Source organism: Saccopteryx bilineata, chromosome 2 (assembly GCF_036850765.1).
Source record: "Saccopteryx bilineata isolate mSacBil1 chromosome 2, mSacBil1_pri_phased_curated, whole genome shotgun sequence".
Classification (NCBI taxonomy): domain Eukaryota; kingdom Metazoa; phylum Chordata; class Mammalia; order Chiroptera; family Emballonuridae; genus Saccopteryx; species Saccopteryx bilineata.
The window spans coordinates 310,646,114-310,665,118 of NC_089491.1; the positions used below are offsets into that span (position 1 = coordinate 310,646,114).

A 19,005-nucleotide genomic window follows, 5' to 3' on the forward strand; every position below is an offset into this window, starting at 1 on the left:
TTTCTAGTTCAGTACTACGGCATTTAAAAAACTTTGTTTTTAAATTTGATTTTAGAGGAAGAGGAAGAAAGAGATAGAGAGAGAGAGAGGAACATTGGTCTGTTCCTGTATGTGCCCGGACCAGGGAGGGAACTGGCAACCTCTGTATTTGGGAACAATGCTTTAATTAACTGAGCTATTAGTAAGAACTATGGTGTTTCTCTTCATTATATACTATTTAAGCTAGATGTTTCCACTTTCCTAGAATTCTATAAACTCCCTAAAAACCAGTAATAAATTACTTTGTTTTAAACTAGTTTGATTCTGTTTTCTGCTTTAAGAATCCTGATACAGCAGAAAAGTGAACAGATTTATTTATTATTTAAAAAGCTCCAGTATGAACACTCCAGTACATTTATTATAGGTGAGCTCTCTAACATATTTTAGAGAGATTTGTATATATATTTCTGAAGTAGTTCTGGAAAGATTTGTTAAGTCAAGAGATTTTTGTTTGTTGTTTTTACACAGAAAGTAGAACATTGTTCATGACTTATTCTTGTATTTAAAATGAACTTTCTTATGTGAGGAAAGATACTGCTTCCTAGAAAGCTTTTTTCTATTTTTACTAATTGTGAGTATTTTATGTCACCGCTCTTTCCCAAAATACATATATTCCCTAAAGATAATCTTTATCATCACCTTAGCAGTGGTCATTTACCTTTTGGGTCACAGACCCCTTTGGGAATCTCATAAAAGCTTATGAAACTCACCTCCAAATATACAGAAAAATGTATTCCCATAATCTGCATATAGTATCAGAAAGTTTAAGTTAAGGATACTTTGTCCACTCTTTACTCCCTTGAAGTTCATTCACTAACCTAAGGCCAGAAACTCCGGCTCTAAAATGAAAGAAGTCTGTTCCCAAATCAGTCCTAGGATGAAGGGAAAGCCTGGTTTAAAACCAGAGAAATTTTAAAGACATAATTTGCTATATTTCTTGCAATTAGAAGTTTTAAAAAATAATTTTTTTCAGTATCATAACATTATGAACAACACATTCCCCAACCCCACCACATATACACTCACCATGTTTTGGGCTGAGAATGGGAAATGGATCTCCTAGTTTCCAGAAGAAATACATAAAAGTCAACCATAAGAGACAGGAAAAAAGCAGTCGCTGTTTATGCACTAAGAAAGAGGAGACAAGACTGTAAGGTGAAACAGACACATGCTAAAGACCTCACTCTACTTAAAAAATATATGATCATGCTAATTAATAGCTGGCTGGCTGTAACTTGGCAAATGAGTCATGGAACAATAGAATTTTTAAAGAAAGCATCCTTACCACCATAAGAGAAATTTGGCTGAAGTTAAGATGTGGATTGAGTTAAGGGACATAATCTAATAGAAATGGAAATAGAACTGTGGCAGGACGAATAACATAATTATTCAGTCAATATTTATTTTGTGCCCACCTTTTTAAGAGACTGTGTTTCAGGTGGCCCCGAACAATAGCTATTGAAAGTAGTGTAGAAACAAAACTTCCCACAGCCTCAATCTATTAATATGTGTCAACACAAGAGGGTAAAATAAAATACTCACACAGTCGGATGTTGCTTACGATAAAATAGCCAATGTAAAAAGGCACCAGGAAAACCAGGATCAGGAGAATTACGCACAGGTTCATTTTCCAGTGAAAATAACGGGAGCTGAAATAAATGTCAGACTATCATTAGGAGTGGAAGAGGACGGCAACTTTCATTCTCTAGTCTTCCAAAGGATCTCTTGCTCTTTGAACTCAAATGCCCATCTAATTAGTCAACAGGCTGTTACTATCTGCTCATTTATAGAGATTAAAAAAATAAAGTTCTGAAAGGTACATATAGTTATCTTAACCTCCTAAAAATTTCACTCAGTAAAATGAGAATGTTAGTGCTCTAGTTATATTGATAGGCAATGTATAACATACATATCAATGTATACTATTACTGGTACAATAACTATTGTTTCACTTACCCCTGGAGGTCTTATTCCAAAATGAGAATTAATCCAATTGTTTCTCTCAGAAACATTGATACGTAAAGACACATGTAGCCCCATGTTCCCATGTTCATTGCAGCACTGTTCACAGTGGCCAAGACATGGAAACAACCAAAAAGCCCTTCAATAGAAGACTGGATAAAGAAGATGTGGCACATACACACTATGGAATACTACTCAGCCATAAGAAATGATGACATCAGATCATTTACAGCAAAATGGTGGGATCTTGATAACATTATACGGAGTGAAATAAGTAAATCAGAAAAAAACAAGAACTACATGATTCCATACATTGGTGGAACATAAAAACGAGACTAAGAGACATGGACAAGAGTGTGGTAGTTACCAGGGGTGGGGGGAGGGAGGACACAGGAGGGAGGGAGGGAGAGAGTTAGGGGGAGGGGGAGGGGCACAGAGAAAACTAGATAGAGGGTGATGGAGGACAATCTGACTCTGGGCGAGGGGTATGCAACATAATTTAATGACAAGATAACCTAGACATGTTTTCTTTGAATATATGTACCTTGATTTATTAATGTCATCCCATTAACATTAATAAAAATTTATAAAAAAAATCCAATTGTTTCTTTAAAATTTTTATTTATTGATTTTAGAGAGAGAGAGGAAAGGGGGGGAGAGCGAAAAAAACAGAGAAAGAGAGAAGGACACACACACACACACACACAGAGAAATACCGATTTGTTTTTCCACTTATTTATGTATTCATTGGTTGATTCTTGTACAGTATATACCCTGACCAGAGATCAACCTACAACCTTGGCGTATCAGGATGATGCTCTAATCCAGTGGTCCCCAAATATAAATAAAATGGAAATAATGTAAGTTATTTATTCTTTTATGGGCCACGGACCGGTTTAACGTCAGAAAATATTTTCATGGACCGGCCTTTAGGGTCGGATGGATAAATGCACAAAATAAAATTAAGCGACTGGCATAAAAACTGTGGTATTTTTAAATATAATTGTCGAACTTATGAGACAAGCGTCAAGAGTGAGTCTTACACGGATGTAACAGAAGGACTCTGGTCATTTTTTAAAAATAAAACATCGTTCAGACTTAAATATAAATAAAATGGAAATAATGTAAGTTATTTATCCTTTCTCTGCAGACCTGTACCAAATGGCTCACGGACTGGTACCGGTCTGCGGCCCGGGGGTTGGGGTCCACTGCTCTAATCAACTGAGCTACCCGGCCAGGGCTCCAATATGAAAATTTTAAAAAAAAGTTAATAGTAATATATACTACAAAGACTTAGAAATACTTCTTTCATACCTGCAATATAATTAAATATCTGATTTGCACAACTTTATTATTATATTTAAATTCTATTTTGTTTATTGATTAAAATATTTTTGGATTTTTACAACAATTTTATTGATATAATTCATCATTTAAAGTGTACAATTCAATTGTTTTTGGTATATTCAGAGTTGTGTGATCATCGCAATTAATTTTAAACATTTTCATCATTCCATAAGGAAACCCCTTTCCTTCCAACTTCCCCAGCTCTAGGAAACTTTCTATCTATATGGATTTGCCTGTTCTGAATATTTAATATAAATGGGTCATACAATATGTGGCTTTTGTAACTGGCTTCTTTCACTTAGCATAAGTTTTTCAAGGTTTATCCATATTGTAGCAGCTATCATTTTTATGGCTGGATAATTTTCATTCCATTGTATATATACATCACATTGTTTATCCATTCATTAGTTGATGGACATTTGAGTTGTTCTACATTTTAGATCTCATAAACAGCAATGCTATTATGAACATTTTGTGTACAAGTTTTCGTGTAAAGATATGGTTTTATTTTATTAAATACCTAGGAGTGGAACTGCTGGGCTATATGATGAATTTATCTATTTTTTGTGTGTGTGACAGAGACAGAGAGAGGGACAGATAGGGACAGACAGACAGGAAGGGAGAAATGAGAAGCATCAATTCTTTGTTGTGGCACCTTAGTTGTTCATTGACTGCTTTCTCATATGTGTCTTGACAGGGGATGTGGGAGGCTACAGCAGACCGAGTAATCCCTTGCTTAAGCCAGTGACCTTGGGCTCAAGCTGGTGAGCCTTGCTCAAACCAGATGAGCCCACGTTCAAGCTGGCGACCTTGGGGTTTTGAACCTGAGTCCTCTGTGTCCCAGTCCGATGCTCTATCTACTGCGCCACCGCCTGGTCAGGCGAATTTATCTAATTTTTTAAGGAGTGCTGCTGTTTTCCAAAGTGGCTGCACCATTTTACATTCTCCCCTGCAGTAATATGAGGGTTCCAGTTTCTCCACAGCTTTGTTAACATTTGTTATTGTCTTTTTCATTATAGCCATCTAGTGGGTATCAAGTAGTATCACATTGTGGTTTTTTAAATTATTTTTTTATTTTTTACAGAGACAGAGAGAGAGTCAGAGAGAGGGATAGATAGGGACAGACAGACAAGAACGAAGAGATGAGAAGCATCAATCATTAGTTTTTCGTTGCACGTTGCGACACCTTAGTTGTTCATTGATTGCTTTCTCATATGTGCCTTGACCGCGGGCCTTCAGCAGACTGAGTAACCCCTTGCTCGAGCCAGCGACTTTGGGTCCAAGCTGGTGAGCTTTTTCTCAAACCAGATGAGTCTGTGCTCAAGCTGGCAACCTCGGGGTCTCAAACCTGGGTCCTTGGCATTCCAGTCCAACACTCTATTCACTGCACCACCGCCTGGTCAGGCACATTGAGGTTTTGATCAGCATTTTTCTGATCTGATTGCTAATGATGTTCAGTATTTTTTCATGTGCTTATTATTAGCCTATTTGGAGAAATGCATATTCAGATCCTTTGTCTACTTTTCAGTTGTGTTATTTGCCTTTTTATTATTGAGTTGTAAGAACTTATTATATATCTTTGACCGAAGTTAGGTATGTAATTTACAAAAACTCATTCTTGGAATATCTGTCTACTTTCTGGAGGGTGCTCTTTGTATTTACTGATCTCTTTGTATTTACTGATTTTATTTACTTATCGTAAGCCTTGTTTAAAAAAAGATTAGATGGTTAAGTGGCTTCTGAGGATACATAAAAGATGATGAAATAAACTATCAACCAATTTAAAAGAAAAAAAACACCATTGCCTCAAAGTGGAGTAGCTACTGCAAATGGGAAGCCAGAATACACTTCTAACATTTGCTAGTTTTGGGAATCTTTGACTTTGTAGGATTTTAATTTCCCAGTCTTTAAACAAGTATTTCTGACAATCTCTCTCTAAAGGACAACCCTGACTACTTTATTTTTATTCTGGGTTACTGAGTGCTATAGTCAAACATAAGTCAAATTCTGGGGAAGAAGCCAGTAGTGTCTAAAAATTGTGGGTATCTTCCCACTCTGGGCAAAGAAGAGAAAGATAGATGAATCGTGTCAGAGCTGCTGGGATTGAGTATTTGGGACTGTGTGCCTGTGGAGAAATATCTTTGTAAGGGGATTTCTCCAGTCTTGGAACAAATCAACACAAGTATTTAGGTGGGAGCTGTGTACAATTGGGATTCTGATGTACCTGGTTATTGCAATCTAACAGCCTACACTTTAGTCTTTTCTTCCCTCTCACCTGATTGGGTAATTGGAACACTCTTTCCCTCAATGAGCTCTGACTTAAAACCTCACAAAATAGCCTACAGGACTGTGCCCTTCTTAACCATTTATCTTGCTTCTAACCTTTGTAAATTTCTGTACTGACTACCTTACCTAAGATACCATAAAATGTTATTGTATATAGTTTCTATTAAATGTTAAAATGTATAAAAAATATATATATGAGGAAAAACAATAGTAAAAGATAGGTAAACTATCAGGCCAGGCCTGATGGCTATTATGAAAACGCACACCATAGAGTTCTAGAAAGTTGCTATGAGTAGGCCATGAATTTAGATTTATTTTATTAAAGATTGATTTGAAATAAAAATTTAATCAGTAAGATAAATCACAGTATCTGCAAAAAGAAAAAAATCAATTGCTTAAATAAAGCATAATTATTACTGATTTATTATTACTTATTACCAAAATCATAAAGATTTCATAAAGAAGAAAAAGTGAAGGCAATTAATATGTTCAACAACATCCTTTCAAAAGAAACATCAGTGAGTTTCAGAGAACTGTTTCTTACTGTTTCCACCTTAGTACAGATGGCAGGAATCATAAAACAGCTATTCAGCAAAGGCTATCCTACAGAGAGTCAGTACCATTTAGTCTAGATATACTGACAGCTATTTGCTCATCTGGATTAACCCACTTTAGAGCATGCAAAGAAACAAGAAAGCTAAACATCCTTCAGGCAATCATATTTAGTTTCAGCTCTGAAAGAAGGAAGGAGGTAGTGAGTTTGAAAGGACAAGTGTAATCCATATTGCCAATTAAAAGTGGACAATGTATTTTAACTGTCTTTTGGGCTGAGGGTTAAGTGACATTCTTTTGGGAAAATTAAGGATCCTAATAAGATTATACATTTGAAGAGTAGGCCATACTACTTCTGCTCAGTCATGAATAAAATATTCTTGGTAAGGTCCAAGATTTTCCATCGAAAACTAGTATTCTGAATGTAGTCAATGCATAGATATAAACTGTTACAAAGCAGGGCCAAATGTTAGCATGAAAAAAATAAGTGTTAACTAAAGACATGTCTCAGCCGACACATACCCAATTCCCAAAAGAGTAGCCAAAGAACCAGATTTTAGTAATGCTACTTCCTATACTCTTTAAGAACTATATCAAAGTAACTGAGTGATGTGTCTTACTTACTAGATAAGATTGTTAATTATAAATTAGTCAAAAGTTAGTATATATCATCTCTCCAAAACAATATTTTTGGTTTTAGACTATCTAAGCCATAGTCTTTTCTATCACTACCTAGATCAGAGGTCAGTAAACTATGCCCAGCCAGCCATCTATGTGTTTTTATAAATGAAGTTATTTGTTTGTTTGTTTATTTACTTATTTATTCCTTCTTTTTTTAAGTGAGAGGACCAGAGATAGACAGATTCCCAAATGAGCCCCAAAACAAGGATCTGCCCAGCAACCCCGTCTGGGGCTGATGCTCTGCCCATCTGGGCCATGCTCCCACCAAACTATTTTTAGCACCTGAGGCAGAGGCTCCATGAAGCCATCCTCAGTGCCTGGGCAGATGTACTCAAACCAGGCCAGCCATGGCTGTGAGAAGAAAAGAGAAGAAGAAAGAGAGAGAGACAAAGAGAGAGAGAGAGAGAGAGAGAGAAAGGGGAGGGGGAGGGATGGAGAAGCAGATGCAGATGGGCATTTCTCCTGTGTGCCCTGACCAGGAATCAAACCCAGGACTTCCACATGCTGGGCCGACACTCTACTACTAAGTCAGCTGGCCAGGGTCTTTTTTTTGTTATTGTTTTTTTTAGAGAGAGGAGAGAAAAATGGGGGAGGAGGAGAGAGGAGTGGGAAGCATCAACTCAAAGTTGCTTCTCATGTGTGCCTTAACTAGGCACGCCCAAGGTTTCAAACCAGCGACCTCAGCATTCCAAGTTGACTACAAATAAAGTTTTATTGGAACATAGCCACACCCATTTGTTTACATACTGCCTATGGTTGCTTTTGCTCTAGAACAGCAGAGTCGAGTAACTACTCAATAGAAACCATATGGCCGAAAAAACCTAAAATACATATTTACTATTTGACCCTTTATAGGAAAGTTGGCCAGCTTCTGCTTAGATAGCAGTGAAACTTCCAGGTTGTAATAATAAAATTTAATAACTAGCATGTACAACAACACTTGCTTATTCAGCATAGTCACAGGATATGTATCCAGCTCATCTAAGAAAGGTCTGGATTATTAAAGAACAAGTTTAAAACTAGGAGAGTCAGAACATATTTCTACTGTACTATGCTATAAGTTCTTAATTTACCTATCCAGAGATCATCATTATCAACTTTAATTCTCACACAAAAAAATTGAGGATATCATCTCTATAAGTCTCAAGTGTCAGTGGCCTATAAGGTTAGCTCAGCACTGAATCCTCTCTACAGAAACAAATGCCATTTTATTTCTTTTTTTAAATGGATAGTTATACAATGTTTAATACAGCCATATTTGTTACCCAGTTGACAAAGGTGATGTTCTAATTTATGAAAGAAATTTAATAGGTAATAAAATAATTTGTTAATGTAATAAGACAAATGTGAAAATTATTTTAGAGCTTGTTATTCATAGATGTCAACCTACTGGTACAAGACTAAAACCTGCATTAGATGGGTGGTTTCAAGCTTCCCCTAAGTTGCTGTCCAGTAGTAGTGCCTTTTAAGGCCATTGGAGATTTCTGCAAGATATACATCTCCATCCATCACAAAAGGCTCCCCATCTGTAGTGCTTGGTTATAGACAGCCCATTTGAATTAAGTCTGAATATGTCACACATGTAGCCTCAACCAATTTGTTTCCACAAATGCAGATATTAGAGAGTATGGCATTTGTTTCCATTGACTGTGAAAGTGCAACAACTCCTTCTCCCTCTATGTTGTTGCTGAATACTGACAATGCTTTAAGACTCCTGTTATGTGAAGCAAGAGCTTCACTGAGTTTCTTTGCTCTTCCATTTTCTCTTGTTAAAAGAAAGATCTATTACTTCCAGGGTGGTATTGCTTTTCAGTGGATCAGCCAAAACCACCATCCCATCACTTGTTATTTTTTCCATCATGTGTTATTTTATCACTGCTGACATCAAAGTAGTGCAGGTTTTTGCTTACTTAGGTACAGGGCATCACCTAACTGTTTTAGACCACGATTTCTTATACCATGCTTACTCAGGTGTAGTTCAATAAGGCAGAGGTTTTCTTTCATTATATGGCCTAGATGAACTGTGGAGTATTCCTGCTCACTGTATAGTATAGGTCTTAGGTTTATTCCTTTTTAAAAAAATTTTTTCCCTTGATTTGAGAGGGAGAGGGAGGAAGGGAGGAAAGGAGAAAAAGGAGAGGAAGGATAGGGGAGGAAGATGGAGGGAGGGAGGGAAGAAGAGAGAAAGAGAGAGAGAGAGAGGGAGAGAGAGAGAAGCATCAACTCACCATTCCACTTAGTTGTTCCATTTAGTTGTGACCTCACTGATTGCTTCTTGTACATGCTCTGACTGGGGATCAAATCTGTGACCTCAGAGCACCTGGATGATGTTTCATCCATCGAGTCACCTAGTCAGGGCTAGTTGTTGGTTATGAGTTTGGACTGTAGCAAATACTATCACACTTCACATTCACAGATCACAGTAACTCAGATCTAACTTCTCTTAGGATGAATTAATTTGTAGCACTTCAGCGAAAAACACTCCACCTTTATTTTCAATCTTGTTTCCAATAATTCTTAACTATTTCAAACTAGTGTTCTTTTTTTTTTTGACAGAGAAAGAGAGAGAGTCAGAGAGAGGGACAGATAGGGACACACAGACAAGAAGGGAGAGAGATGAGAAGCATCAATTCTTCGTTGGGTCACCTTAGTTGTTCAGTGATTGCTTTCTCATATGTGCCTTGACTGGGTGGCTACAGCAGACTGAGTGACCCCTGGCTCAAGCCAGCAACCTTGGGCTCAAGCCAGCGACCATGGGGTCATGTCTATGATCCCATGCTCAAGCCAGCGACCCTGTGCTCAGGCTGGTGAGCCCATGCTCAAGCCGGTGACCTTGGGTTTTCAAACCTGAGTCCTCCGCATCCCAGTCTGATGGCTCTATCCACTGTGCTACCTCCTGGTCAGGCTCAAAGTTGTATTCTTATGCAGTATTTTAGCAATCAATTCTCTACTTTTGCATCCAATATCATTACAAGTAAGGTTTAAGTAAACGAAGGTATATTGTTTCTGAAGCAGTTTTGCAGCATAGTATGCATCAACATCACTTATAAGGTGATATCTAACCTCTAAACTATTAATATATGAATTCTTCTCTAAAACTCTAGAACAGCGGTTCTCAACCTGTGGGTTGCTGCTCTAGAAAGAATTAAAAAATCTTCACCTGTTACTTTTTCTACTGGCATTAAGTGATTGTTATTAGCAATGTTTAATGTGATTCCTTCCAAACTCTTTTCAACTTCTTCATCCACTCCTTGGAATATATGCAATATAAAAGGATTAATCTTCTGGGACTTTTTCATACATAGATTATTATAATGTTCTTGGAGGCTGCCAAGAGGTTCTGGAGTTGACTCACTCGCTCTGAGCTCCAACACTGGGGTAGCAGCCCAAAAGGCACTAGGGATTTATAGGGAGGAAGTGAATTCTCCCAGACAGAAGTGCTGGCAGAGTTCATTGTTCCTTTGCTAAACCCTGTCATTTTATTATTATTTTGTCTTTAAGGTATACACTTTATTGAACTGGTCTCAAGTCAGTATACAGGTAAGCCCTAGCTGCTTCCACACCTCAATCCATTCCCTAAGGGACCAAAAGTCTTGATACAACTCAAGTTGCAGACAAAAAAGGGGGCCATGATGGCTGACCAGTCAAAATAAAACAAAACAAAAAATAAGTCACAGAATAGCTTGAGAAAAATAAAAAAATTCTAGGAGTAAAGCCTAGGTAGAACCTAGGCTCTTTGAGACTCATTCTCAACTAGCATTTTCAAGTAAATGGTTAAACCTTTTTTCCTGCTATTTCACAGTCTTTGTCAAAACAGTTACTAGGTGATTGGAACCCATGTTGTGTGTTATTATTATAATACTGAGACTAAACTAACTACATGGTTTTCAGCTATGGGATCCAAGAAAGTCTACTGGAAAGAAAGTCACATAGGTCTCTTCAAGAGGAGAGTTAATTAGCATCCTTACTCACCTGCTGTTCAATACTCCCAAGATTTCAAAGATGATGAGCTCAAACATGGTGCAAGAAAATGCAAAAGTCACAGAGAAGATCACCTGTACGACATACTGACGCACCTGTTAAAAGCCAAATAGAGACAGAGTCATTTTCTTGTTTGAAACACTGAATTGATAATATTCTGGTTACAAGTCAGAAAACTTATTTTGAAGAAATTTTTAAGTCACTGAAACGAAGGCCACAAAGTAACTTGCCTGGATCTAAAGAAATAGATGAAAGTAAGTAGTGGGAATGCTGATTGGTGCTGCCACTGTGGAAAACAGTATGTAGTTTCCTTAAAAATTTAAAAATGGGGGCCCTGGCCAGTTAGCTCAGTTGCTTAAGAGTATCCTCTGGAAATGACAAGGTGGCGGGTTTGATCCCCAGTCAGGGCACACATAGGAAGCAACCAAAGAATGCATGACTTAGTGGAACAACAAATGAATGCTTCCTTTCCCCTCCTCTCCCTCTCCCCTTTCCTCTCTAAATCTTTCTAAAAAAAAAAAAAAAAAAAAAAAGAAAGAAATCAATAAAAATTAAGCCCTGGCCAGATAACTTAGTTTGTTAGAACATCATTTTGGAGTGCAAAGGTTGCCGGTTCGATTCCCCAGTCAGAGCACATACAGGAGCAGCTTGATGTTCTTGTCTCTCACTCTCCCTGCCTCTCTCTAAAATAAATAAACAAACAAACAAACAAATAAATAAATAAATGGAATTGTCTTTTGACCCAGTGATCCCATTTTGGGGAATATATCCAAAGAAACCCCAAACATTAATTCAAAAGAATATATGCACCCCTATGTTCACTGCAGCATTAGTTACAAGCAGCCCAAGTGTGCATCAGTAGACGAGTGGATAAAAAAGCTGTAGTACAGCAATGGCATAATATTCAGCTGTAAAAAGAAGGATATCTTAACTTTTGCAACAGCATGGATGGACCTAGGGGGTATTAAGCTAAGTGAATAAGTCAGTCAATGAAAGAAAAATACCATATGATTTCATTTATATGTGAAATCTAATGAACAACCTCAGATACAGAGAACACACTACAGCTGTCAGAGAGAAGAGGGGTTGCAGGGCTGGCTGAAATAGTAAAGGGATTAAGCAAAACAACAACAACAACAAACAAAACTCATAGATACAGACAACAGCATGGTGAAAAGGGGGTGGAAAAAGTCGAAGAGGGTAAAGGAGGGGATAAATGGTGGCAGAAGATGACCAGACTCTGGGTGGTGAACACATAACACAATAAACAGATGACGTATGATAGAATTGTATATTTGAAACCTATATAATTTTATTAACCAATGTAACCCAAATAAATTCAATAAAAATATATTAAAAAAAAAGTAGGTAGTGCTTCTGAATCATGGGTCACTATTACTATCATCCTCTTGTGGACAGAGAATTTAAGGCACTAAAAAATGAAGTGACAGGGTTGTAAGTAGCACTTAGACATAGTAGCACACTGACAATAAAAATGACAGATTTACATATATATAGGTTAGAGCTAAAAGGGTTTCTTCAATACTCTGTAGACCTTGGATCAGTTCTGGACTACTCCAACAGGCCTTTAAATTTAAAGTATTGAGCAGAACAGAAGCTCTAGAACCCCGGGCTCTTTCAGACAGCAGCACAATCTCACTAGGGAAGTTTAATAGAGAATATCCTAGAAATGATCCCAAAGCAGTCTATAACCATTGAGCTCTATTAACTGATTTGGATTAATTAGAAAAAATCCAGTCAAGTCTGGCATTTTTCTGAAATTAATACTTAAGATAAGAAACAGACCAGCCTTAGGATTTTGGTATTAATTTAGGATGTAAGATTGGTTATTAACATTGAAGATCAGATACCCAAATAAACAGAAATATTTATGAGACATTGTATGTTAAATTATTTCCCAAAGAACTATTTACTATTGGTGAGCATATTAACCAAGGCATGACATTACCTGTTTCTGGTTTCTTGGCTATGTACATTACTTGCTTTAAAAAAAAAAAATCAACTAAGCCTAATCATATTTTCCAAGTTAAGAATTATATAGGATTCATTTGACAAACACTTCCTCTCTTCAAGTTAACATGACCTTTCTTTCATGGAAGTATTCTTTTTGTCCCACTTTAAAATAATTTAAATTCCTACTGTATTAGCATCATCAGAATGATCTTTTCTTACCTCATAGTCCTTAAACAGTTGACGCATGAAGAAAAGCCACCCAAATCCAAAGAAAAGTATCTAAAGGAAAAAGAAGATAGAAAGTCAATAAGCATAATCTTTTGATAAATGCTTTATACAGAGTGTTTTATGATAAAAGGTCTGCTAACTAGATAGTTTATTTCAGACATTAAAGATGAGATCTACTCATCTAAGATCTATTTAAAGCCCTTAACATCGGGAGTATACATTGAAATACTCTTTAATTTTTGAAATTATACATGCTTTATCAAGTGTTTTAAGTTAGGCAAAAATTAAAGCATAAATATTTTGTTATCTTAATGATAATCATTTTATGAGCCAGAGAAGTTAGCAAATAAAAAAGGAATCAGTGAAACTTGCTTTCTTACTGATGATCTCTGTTTGCAAGTATTTAAAAAAGCAAAACAGTGCTCGCTTCGGCAGCACATATACTAAAATTGGAACGATACAGAGAAGATTAGCATGGCCCCTGCGCAAGGATGACACGCAAATTCGTGAAGCGTTCCATATTTTTTGGCTATACCAGCGAATTTTATCAAACCTTCAAAGAAGACTTGGTTCCTATTCTACAGAAAGTCTTCCAAAAAATTGAAGAAGAAGCAATACTTCCAAACACATTTTATGAGGCAAACATAACCCTTATACCAAAACCAGGCAAGGATGGCACAAAAAAAGAAAACTACAGACCAATATCTCTAATGAATACAGATGCTAAAATACTAAACAAAATACTAGCAAATCGAATACAACAACATATTAAAAAAATAATACATCATGATCAAGTGGGATTCATCCCAGAATCTCAAGGATGGTTCAACATACGTAAAACGGTTAACGTAATATACCATATCAACAAAACAAAGAACAAGAACCACATGATATTATCAATAGATGCAGAAAAGGCTTTTGATAAAATACAACACAATTTTATGTTTAAGACTCTCAACAAAATGGGTATAGAAGGAAAATATCTCAACATGATAAAGGCCATATATGATAAACCATCAGCTAACATCATACTAAATGGCACAAAACTGAAGGCTTTCCCCCTTAAATCAGGAACAAGACAGGGTTGTCCACTCTCTCCACTCTTATTTAATGTGGTACTAGAGGTTCTTGCCACAGCAATCAGACAAGACAAAGAAATAAAAGGCATCCATATCGGAAAAGAAGAAGTAAAGGTATCACTTTTTGCAGATGATATGATCCTATACATCGAAAACCCCAAAGAATCCACAAAAAGACTTCTAGAAAAAATAAGCCAATACAGTAAGGTCGCAGGATACAAAATTAACATACAGAAGTCAATAGCCTTTCTATATGCCAACAATGAAACATCTGAGAATGAACTCAAAAGAATAATCCCCTTCACGATTGCAACAAAAAAAATAAAATACCTAGGAATAAACATAACAAAGAATGTAAAGGACTTATTCAATGAAAACTATAAACCATTGTTAAGGGAAATCGAAAAAGACATTATGAGATGGAAGAATATACCTTGTTCTTGGTTAGGTAGAATAAATATAATCAAGATGGCCATATTACCCAAAGCTATATACAAATTTAATGCAATTCCCATCAAAATTCCAATGACATTTTTTAAAGAAATGGAGCAAAAAATAATCAGATTTATATGGAACTATAAAAAGCCCCGAATAGCCAAAGCAATCCTAAAGAAAAGGAATGAAGCTGGGGGCATTACAATACCTGACTTCAAACTCTATTATAGGGCCATGACAATCAAAACAACATGGTATTGGCAGAAAAATAGACACTCAGACCAATGGAACAGAATAGAAAGCCCAGAAATAAAACCACATATATATAGTCAAATAATTTTTGATAAAGGGGCCAACAACACTCAATGGAGAAAAGAAAGCCTCTTCAACAAATGGTGCTGGGAAAACTGGAAAGCCACATGCAAAAGAATGAAGCTGGACTACAGTTTGTCCCCCTGTACTAAAATTAACTCAAAATGGATCAAAGATCTAAACATAAGACCTGAAACAATAAAGTACATAGAAGAAGACATAGGTACCAAACTCATGGACCTGGGCTTTAAAGAGCATTTTATGAATTTGACTCCACAGGCAAGAGAAGTGAAAGCAAAAATTAATGAATGGGACTACATCAGACTAAGAAGTTTTTGTTCAGCAAGAGAAATTGATAACAAGATAAACAGACAGCCAACTAATTGGGAAATGATATTTTTAAACACCTGCTCAGATAAGGGCCTAATATCCAAAATATACAAAGAACTCATAAAACTCAACGACAAACAAACAAACAATCCAATAAAAAAATGGGAAGAGGATATGAACAGACACTTCTCCCAGGAAGAAATACAAATGGCCAACAGATATATGAAAAGATGCTCATCTTCTTTAGTTATTAGAGAAATGCAAATCAAAACTGCAATGAGATACCACCTCACACCTGTTAGACTAGCTATTATTAACAAGACAAATAATAACAAATGTTGGAGAGGTTGTGGAGAAAAAGGAACCCTCATCCACTGTTGGTGGGAATGTAAAGTAGTACAACCATTATGGAAGAAAGTATGGTGGTTCCTCAAATAACTGAAAATAGAACTACCTTATGACCCAGCAATCCCTCTACTGGGTATATACCCCCAAAACTCAGAAACATTGACTCGTAAAGACACATGCAGCCCCATGTTCATTGCAGCATTGTTCACAGTGGCCAGGACATGGAAACAACCAAAAAGCCCATCAATAGATGACTGGATAAAGAAGATGTGGCACATATACACTATGGAATACTACTCAGCCATAAGAAATGATGACATCGGATCATTTATAGCAAAATGGTGGGATCTTGACAACATTATACGGAGTGAAATAAGTAAATCAGAAAAAACCAGGAACTGCATTTTTCCATACGTAGATGGGACATAAAAGTGAGACCAAGAGACATTGATAAGAGTGTGGTGGTTACGGGGGGAGGGGGGAGAGGGAGAGGGAAGGGGGAGGGGGAGGGGCACAAAGAGAACTAGATAGAGGGTGACAGGACAATCTGACTTTGGGTGATGGGTATGCAACATAATTGAACTTTAAGATAACCTGGACATATTATCTTTGAATATATGTATCTTGATTTACTGATGTCACCCCATTAAAAATAAATACAATAAAAAAAATAAAATTAAATTAAAAAAATAAAATAAAAAAGCAAAACAACTTCATGGTAAAGAAGTTAAGATTAAATAAAGGGGAAAATAGTCGAAAGAGTGATATTTTTTATGTTTTTTCCTTCATGGGGCTTTCTTAGCTTCTCTACCATCCCACCTAATCCATATAAGTGGTTTCTGTCTCAGTGTAAAGCCATGAGACTGCATGATACAACTTTTTCTTTTCTTTCTTTCTTTCTTTTTTTTTTTTTTTTTTGGGAGAGAGAGGAAGGGAGAGAGATGAGCGAGAAGCATCAACTCAGAGTTGCGGCACTTTAGTTGTTTATTCATTGCTTTCTAATACATGACTTCACCGGGGGACTCCAATCCAGCCAGTGACCCATCCTCGCTCAAGCTAGAGACCTTTGGGCTCAAGCAGGCAACCATGGGGTTTCAAACCTGGGTCCTCAGTGTCCAGAGTTGACGTTCTATCCACTTAGTTACCACCTGGTCAGGTTGCATGATACAACTTTGTCAGTTTTGGTTCCAACTGACATCAGAGACAGTAATCACATGACAGTTCTACTCAATGTTCTAAAGCTGGTTTGTTTTTACACTCTGGCACAACTCTTTTCTTATATTGGCTAGGAACTTTATTGAAGAATAAGATTCTTTACGCCTTCCCACTGACTTGAGGAGCAAGTGTCAACTTTTGAGCACACTTTAGCACTGACTCCTCCTCTTGCTGTTTGCCTCCTACCCACCAAACTCATATAATACTTTCAGCCACATGGAACTGACCTTAGTTCTTTAGATACAGCATTGTTTTATATCAAGACCTTTGAAGCTATTGTCCTTTTTTTTTTTTTTTGTATTTTTCTGAAGCTGGAAATGGGGATGCAGTCAGACAAGACTCCCGCATGCACCCGACTGGGATCCACCCGGCATGCCCACCAGGGGGCGGTGCTCTGCCCATCCAGGGGGTCGCTCTGTTGCGACCAGAGCCACTCTAGCGTCTGGGGCAGAGGCCGAGGAGCCATCCCCAGCACCCGGGCCATCTTTTTGTTCCAATGGCGCCTCGGCTGCGGGTTGGGAAGAGAGAGATAGAGAGGAAGGAGAGGGGGAGGGATGGAGAAGCAGATGGGTGCCTCTCCTGTGTGCCCTGGCCAGGAGTCCGCGTGCCAGGCTGACGCTCTACCACTGAACCAACCGGCCAGGGCCAAAGCTACTGTCCTTTAACAGAAACTTCTCTCCAGTCCCTCCCTACTTATCCTACAGTTTTTTTTTGTTTGTTTGTTTGTTTTTGTATTTTTCTGCAGTTGGAAACGGGGATGCAGTCAGACAGACTTCCGCATGCGCCCGACCGGGATCCACCCAGCATGCCCACCAGGGGCGATGCTCTGCCCATCTGGGGCGTCGCTCTGTTGCAACCAGAGCCACTATAGCGCCTGAGGCAGAGGCCATAGAGCCATCCCCAGCGCCTGGGCCATCTTTGCTCCAATGGAACCTTGGCTGCGGGAGGGGAAGAGAGAGACAGAGAGGAAGGAGAGGGGGAGGGGTAGAGAAGCAGACGGGCACTTCTCCTGTGTGCCCTGGCCGGAATCGAACCCGGGACTACCGCACGCCAGGCCAACGCTCTACCACTGAGCCAACCGGCCAGGGCCTATCCTACAGTTCTTAACATAGCTCTGAAAGGCCTTCTCTGAACTTCCAAATAAAGATAAGCTGCTCTTTTTGTACAATCCCTATTCTACCCTATTTCCCTTATCAAAGCACTTACCACACACTTTTTTAATGTCTAATTTAACTATATACATTTTACTCAATATCCTTTTATGATAAAAACTCTCAACAAGACATCATAACACCAAACTAAAAAGAATATGCACAGTAAAAGAATTATCAACAAAATGAAGACAACCTACTGAATGGGATATTTGCAAATGACAAATCCAATAAGACGTTAATATCCAAAGTATATAAGAAACTCATACAATACCAAAAACCCTCCAAAACATGATAAAAAATGGGCAGAGGACTTGAATAGACATTCTCCCAAAAAAACATACAGATGGCCAACAAACATATGAAACCATGCTCAATTCACTAATCATCAGAGAAATGCAAATTAAAAATACAATAAGGTATCACTTTATACCTGTCAGAATGGCTATCAACAATAAATCAACAGAAAATGCTGGTAAGGATGTGAATAAAAGGGAACCTTAGTGGCCCTGGCCGGTGGTTCAGTGGATTGGCCTGGCATATGGATGTTCTGGGTTTGATTCCCAATCAGGGCACACAGGAGAAGCAACCTCTGCTTCTTACCTCCTCCCTCTCCACCTTCTCTCCTTTTCCTCCTGCAGCCAGCTTGACTGGTTAAGAGTATGGCCAGGCACTGAGGATAGCTAGGTTGGTCTGAGCGCATCAGCCTCAGGCGCTAAAAATAATTCAGTACTTGAGCATTGGTCCCAGACGGGGTTCCTGGGTGAATCCCCATCTCAACGCATGTGGGAGTCTGCCACATTATCTCCCCTCCTCTCACCTAAAATAAAAGATTAAAAAAAAAAAAAAAAGAAAAAGAAAAGGGAACCCTCATGCACTATTGGTAAGATTGAAATTGGTGCAGACACTATGAAAAACAGTATCGAGATGCCTCAGAAAATAAAAATAGAGCTGCCTAACAGTCTAACCAAGGAAAAGAAAAACACTAATTCTAAAAGATACAAGCACTCCTATGTTCATTGTAGCACTACTAGTTATAGCCAAAATACGAAGGTAACCCAGGTACCCATCCACAGATAAATGGA

General features: G+C 37.8%; 1 protein-coding gene, 1 non-coding gene and 1 pseudogene across 2 annotated transcripts in view; 1 reads left to right on the top strand and 2 right to left on the bottom strand.

Moving 5' to 3' along the window:
* The window catches only part of LOC136326182 (Golgi pH regulator), a 71,139-nt gene that overhangs the window by 44,745 nt on the left and 7,389 nt on the right, over positions 1–19,005 (bottom strand). Inside the window, exons 2-5 of the mRNA XM_066261727.1 lie at positions 13,042–13,101; positions 10,840–10,943; positions 1,582–1,688; positions 1,066–1,167 (exon numbers count right to left, since the gene is read on the bottom strand). Of these exons, the coding sequence (XP_066117824.1) occupies positions 1,066–1,167; positions 1,582–1,688; positions 10,840–10,943; positions 13,042–13,101 (373 nt within the window). The remainder of the gene's footprint in view (positions 1–1,065; positions 1,168–1,581; positions 1,689–10,839; positions 10,944–13,041; positions 13,102–19,005) is intronic.
* LOC136324414 (leucine-rich repeat-containing protein 34-like) lies at positions 8,249–10,498 on the bottom strand (annotated as a pseudogene).
* LOC136327834 (U6 spliceosomal RNA) lies at positions 13,470–13,576 on the top strand. Its single transcript, XR_010729895.1, has one exon. It is a non-coding gene; the product is annotated as a U6 spliceosomal RNA (small nuclear RNA).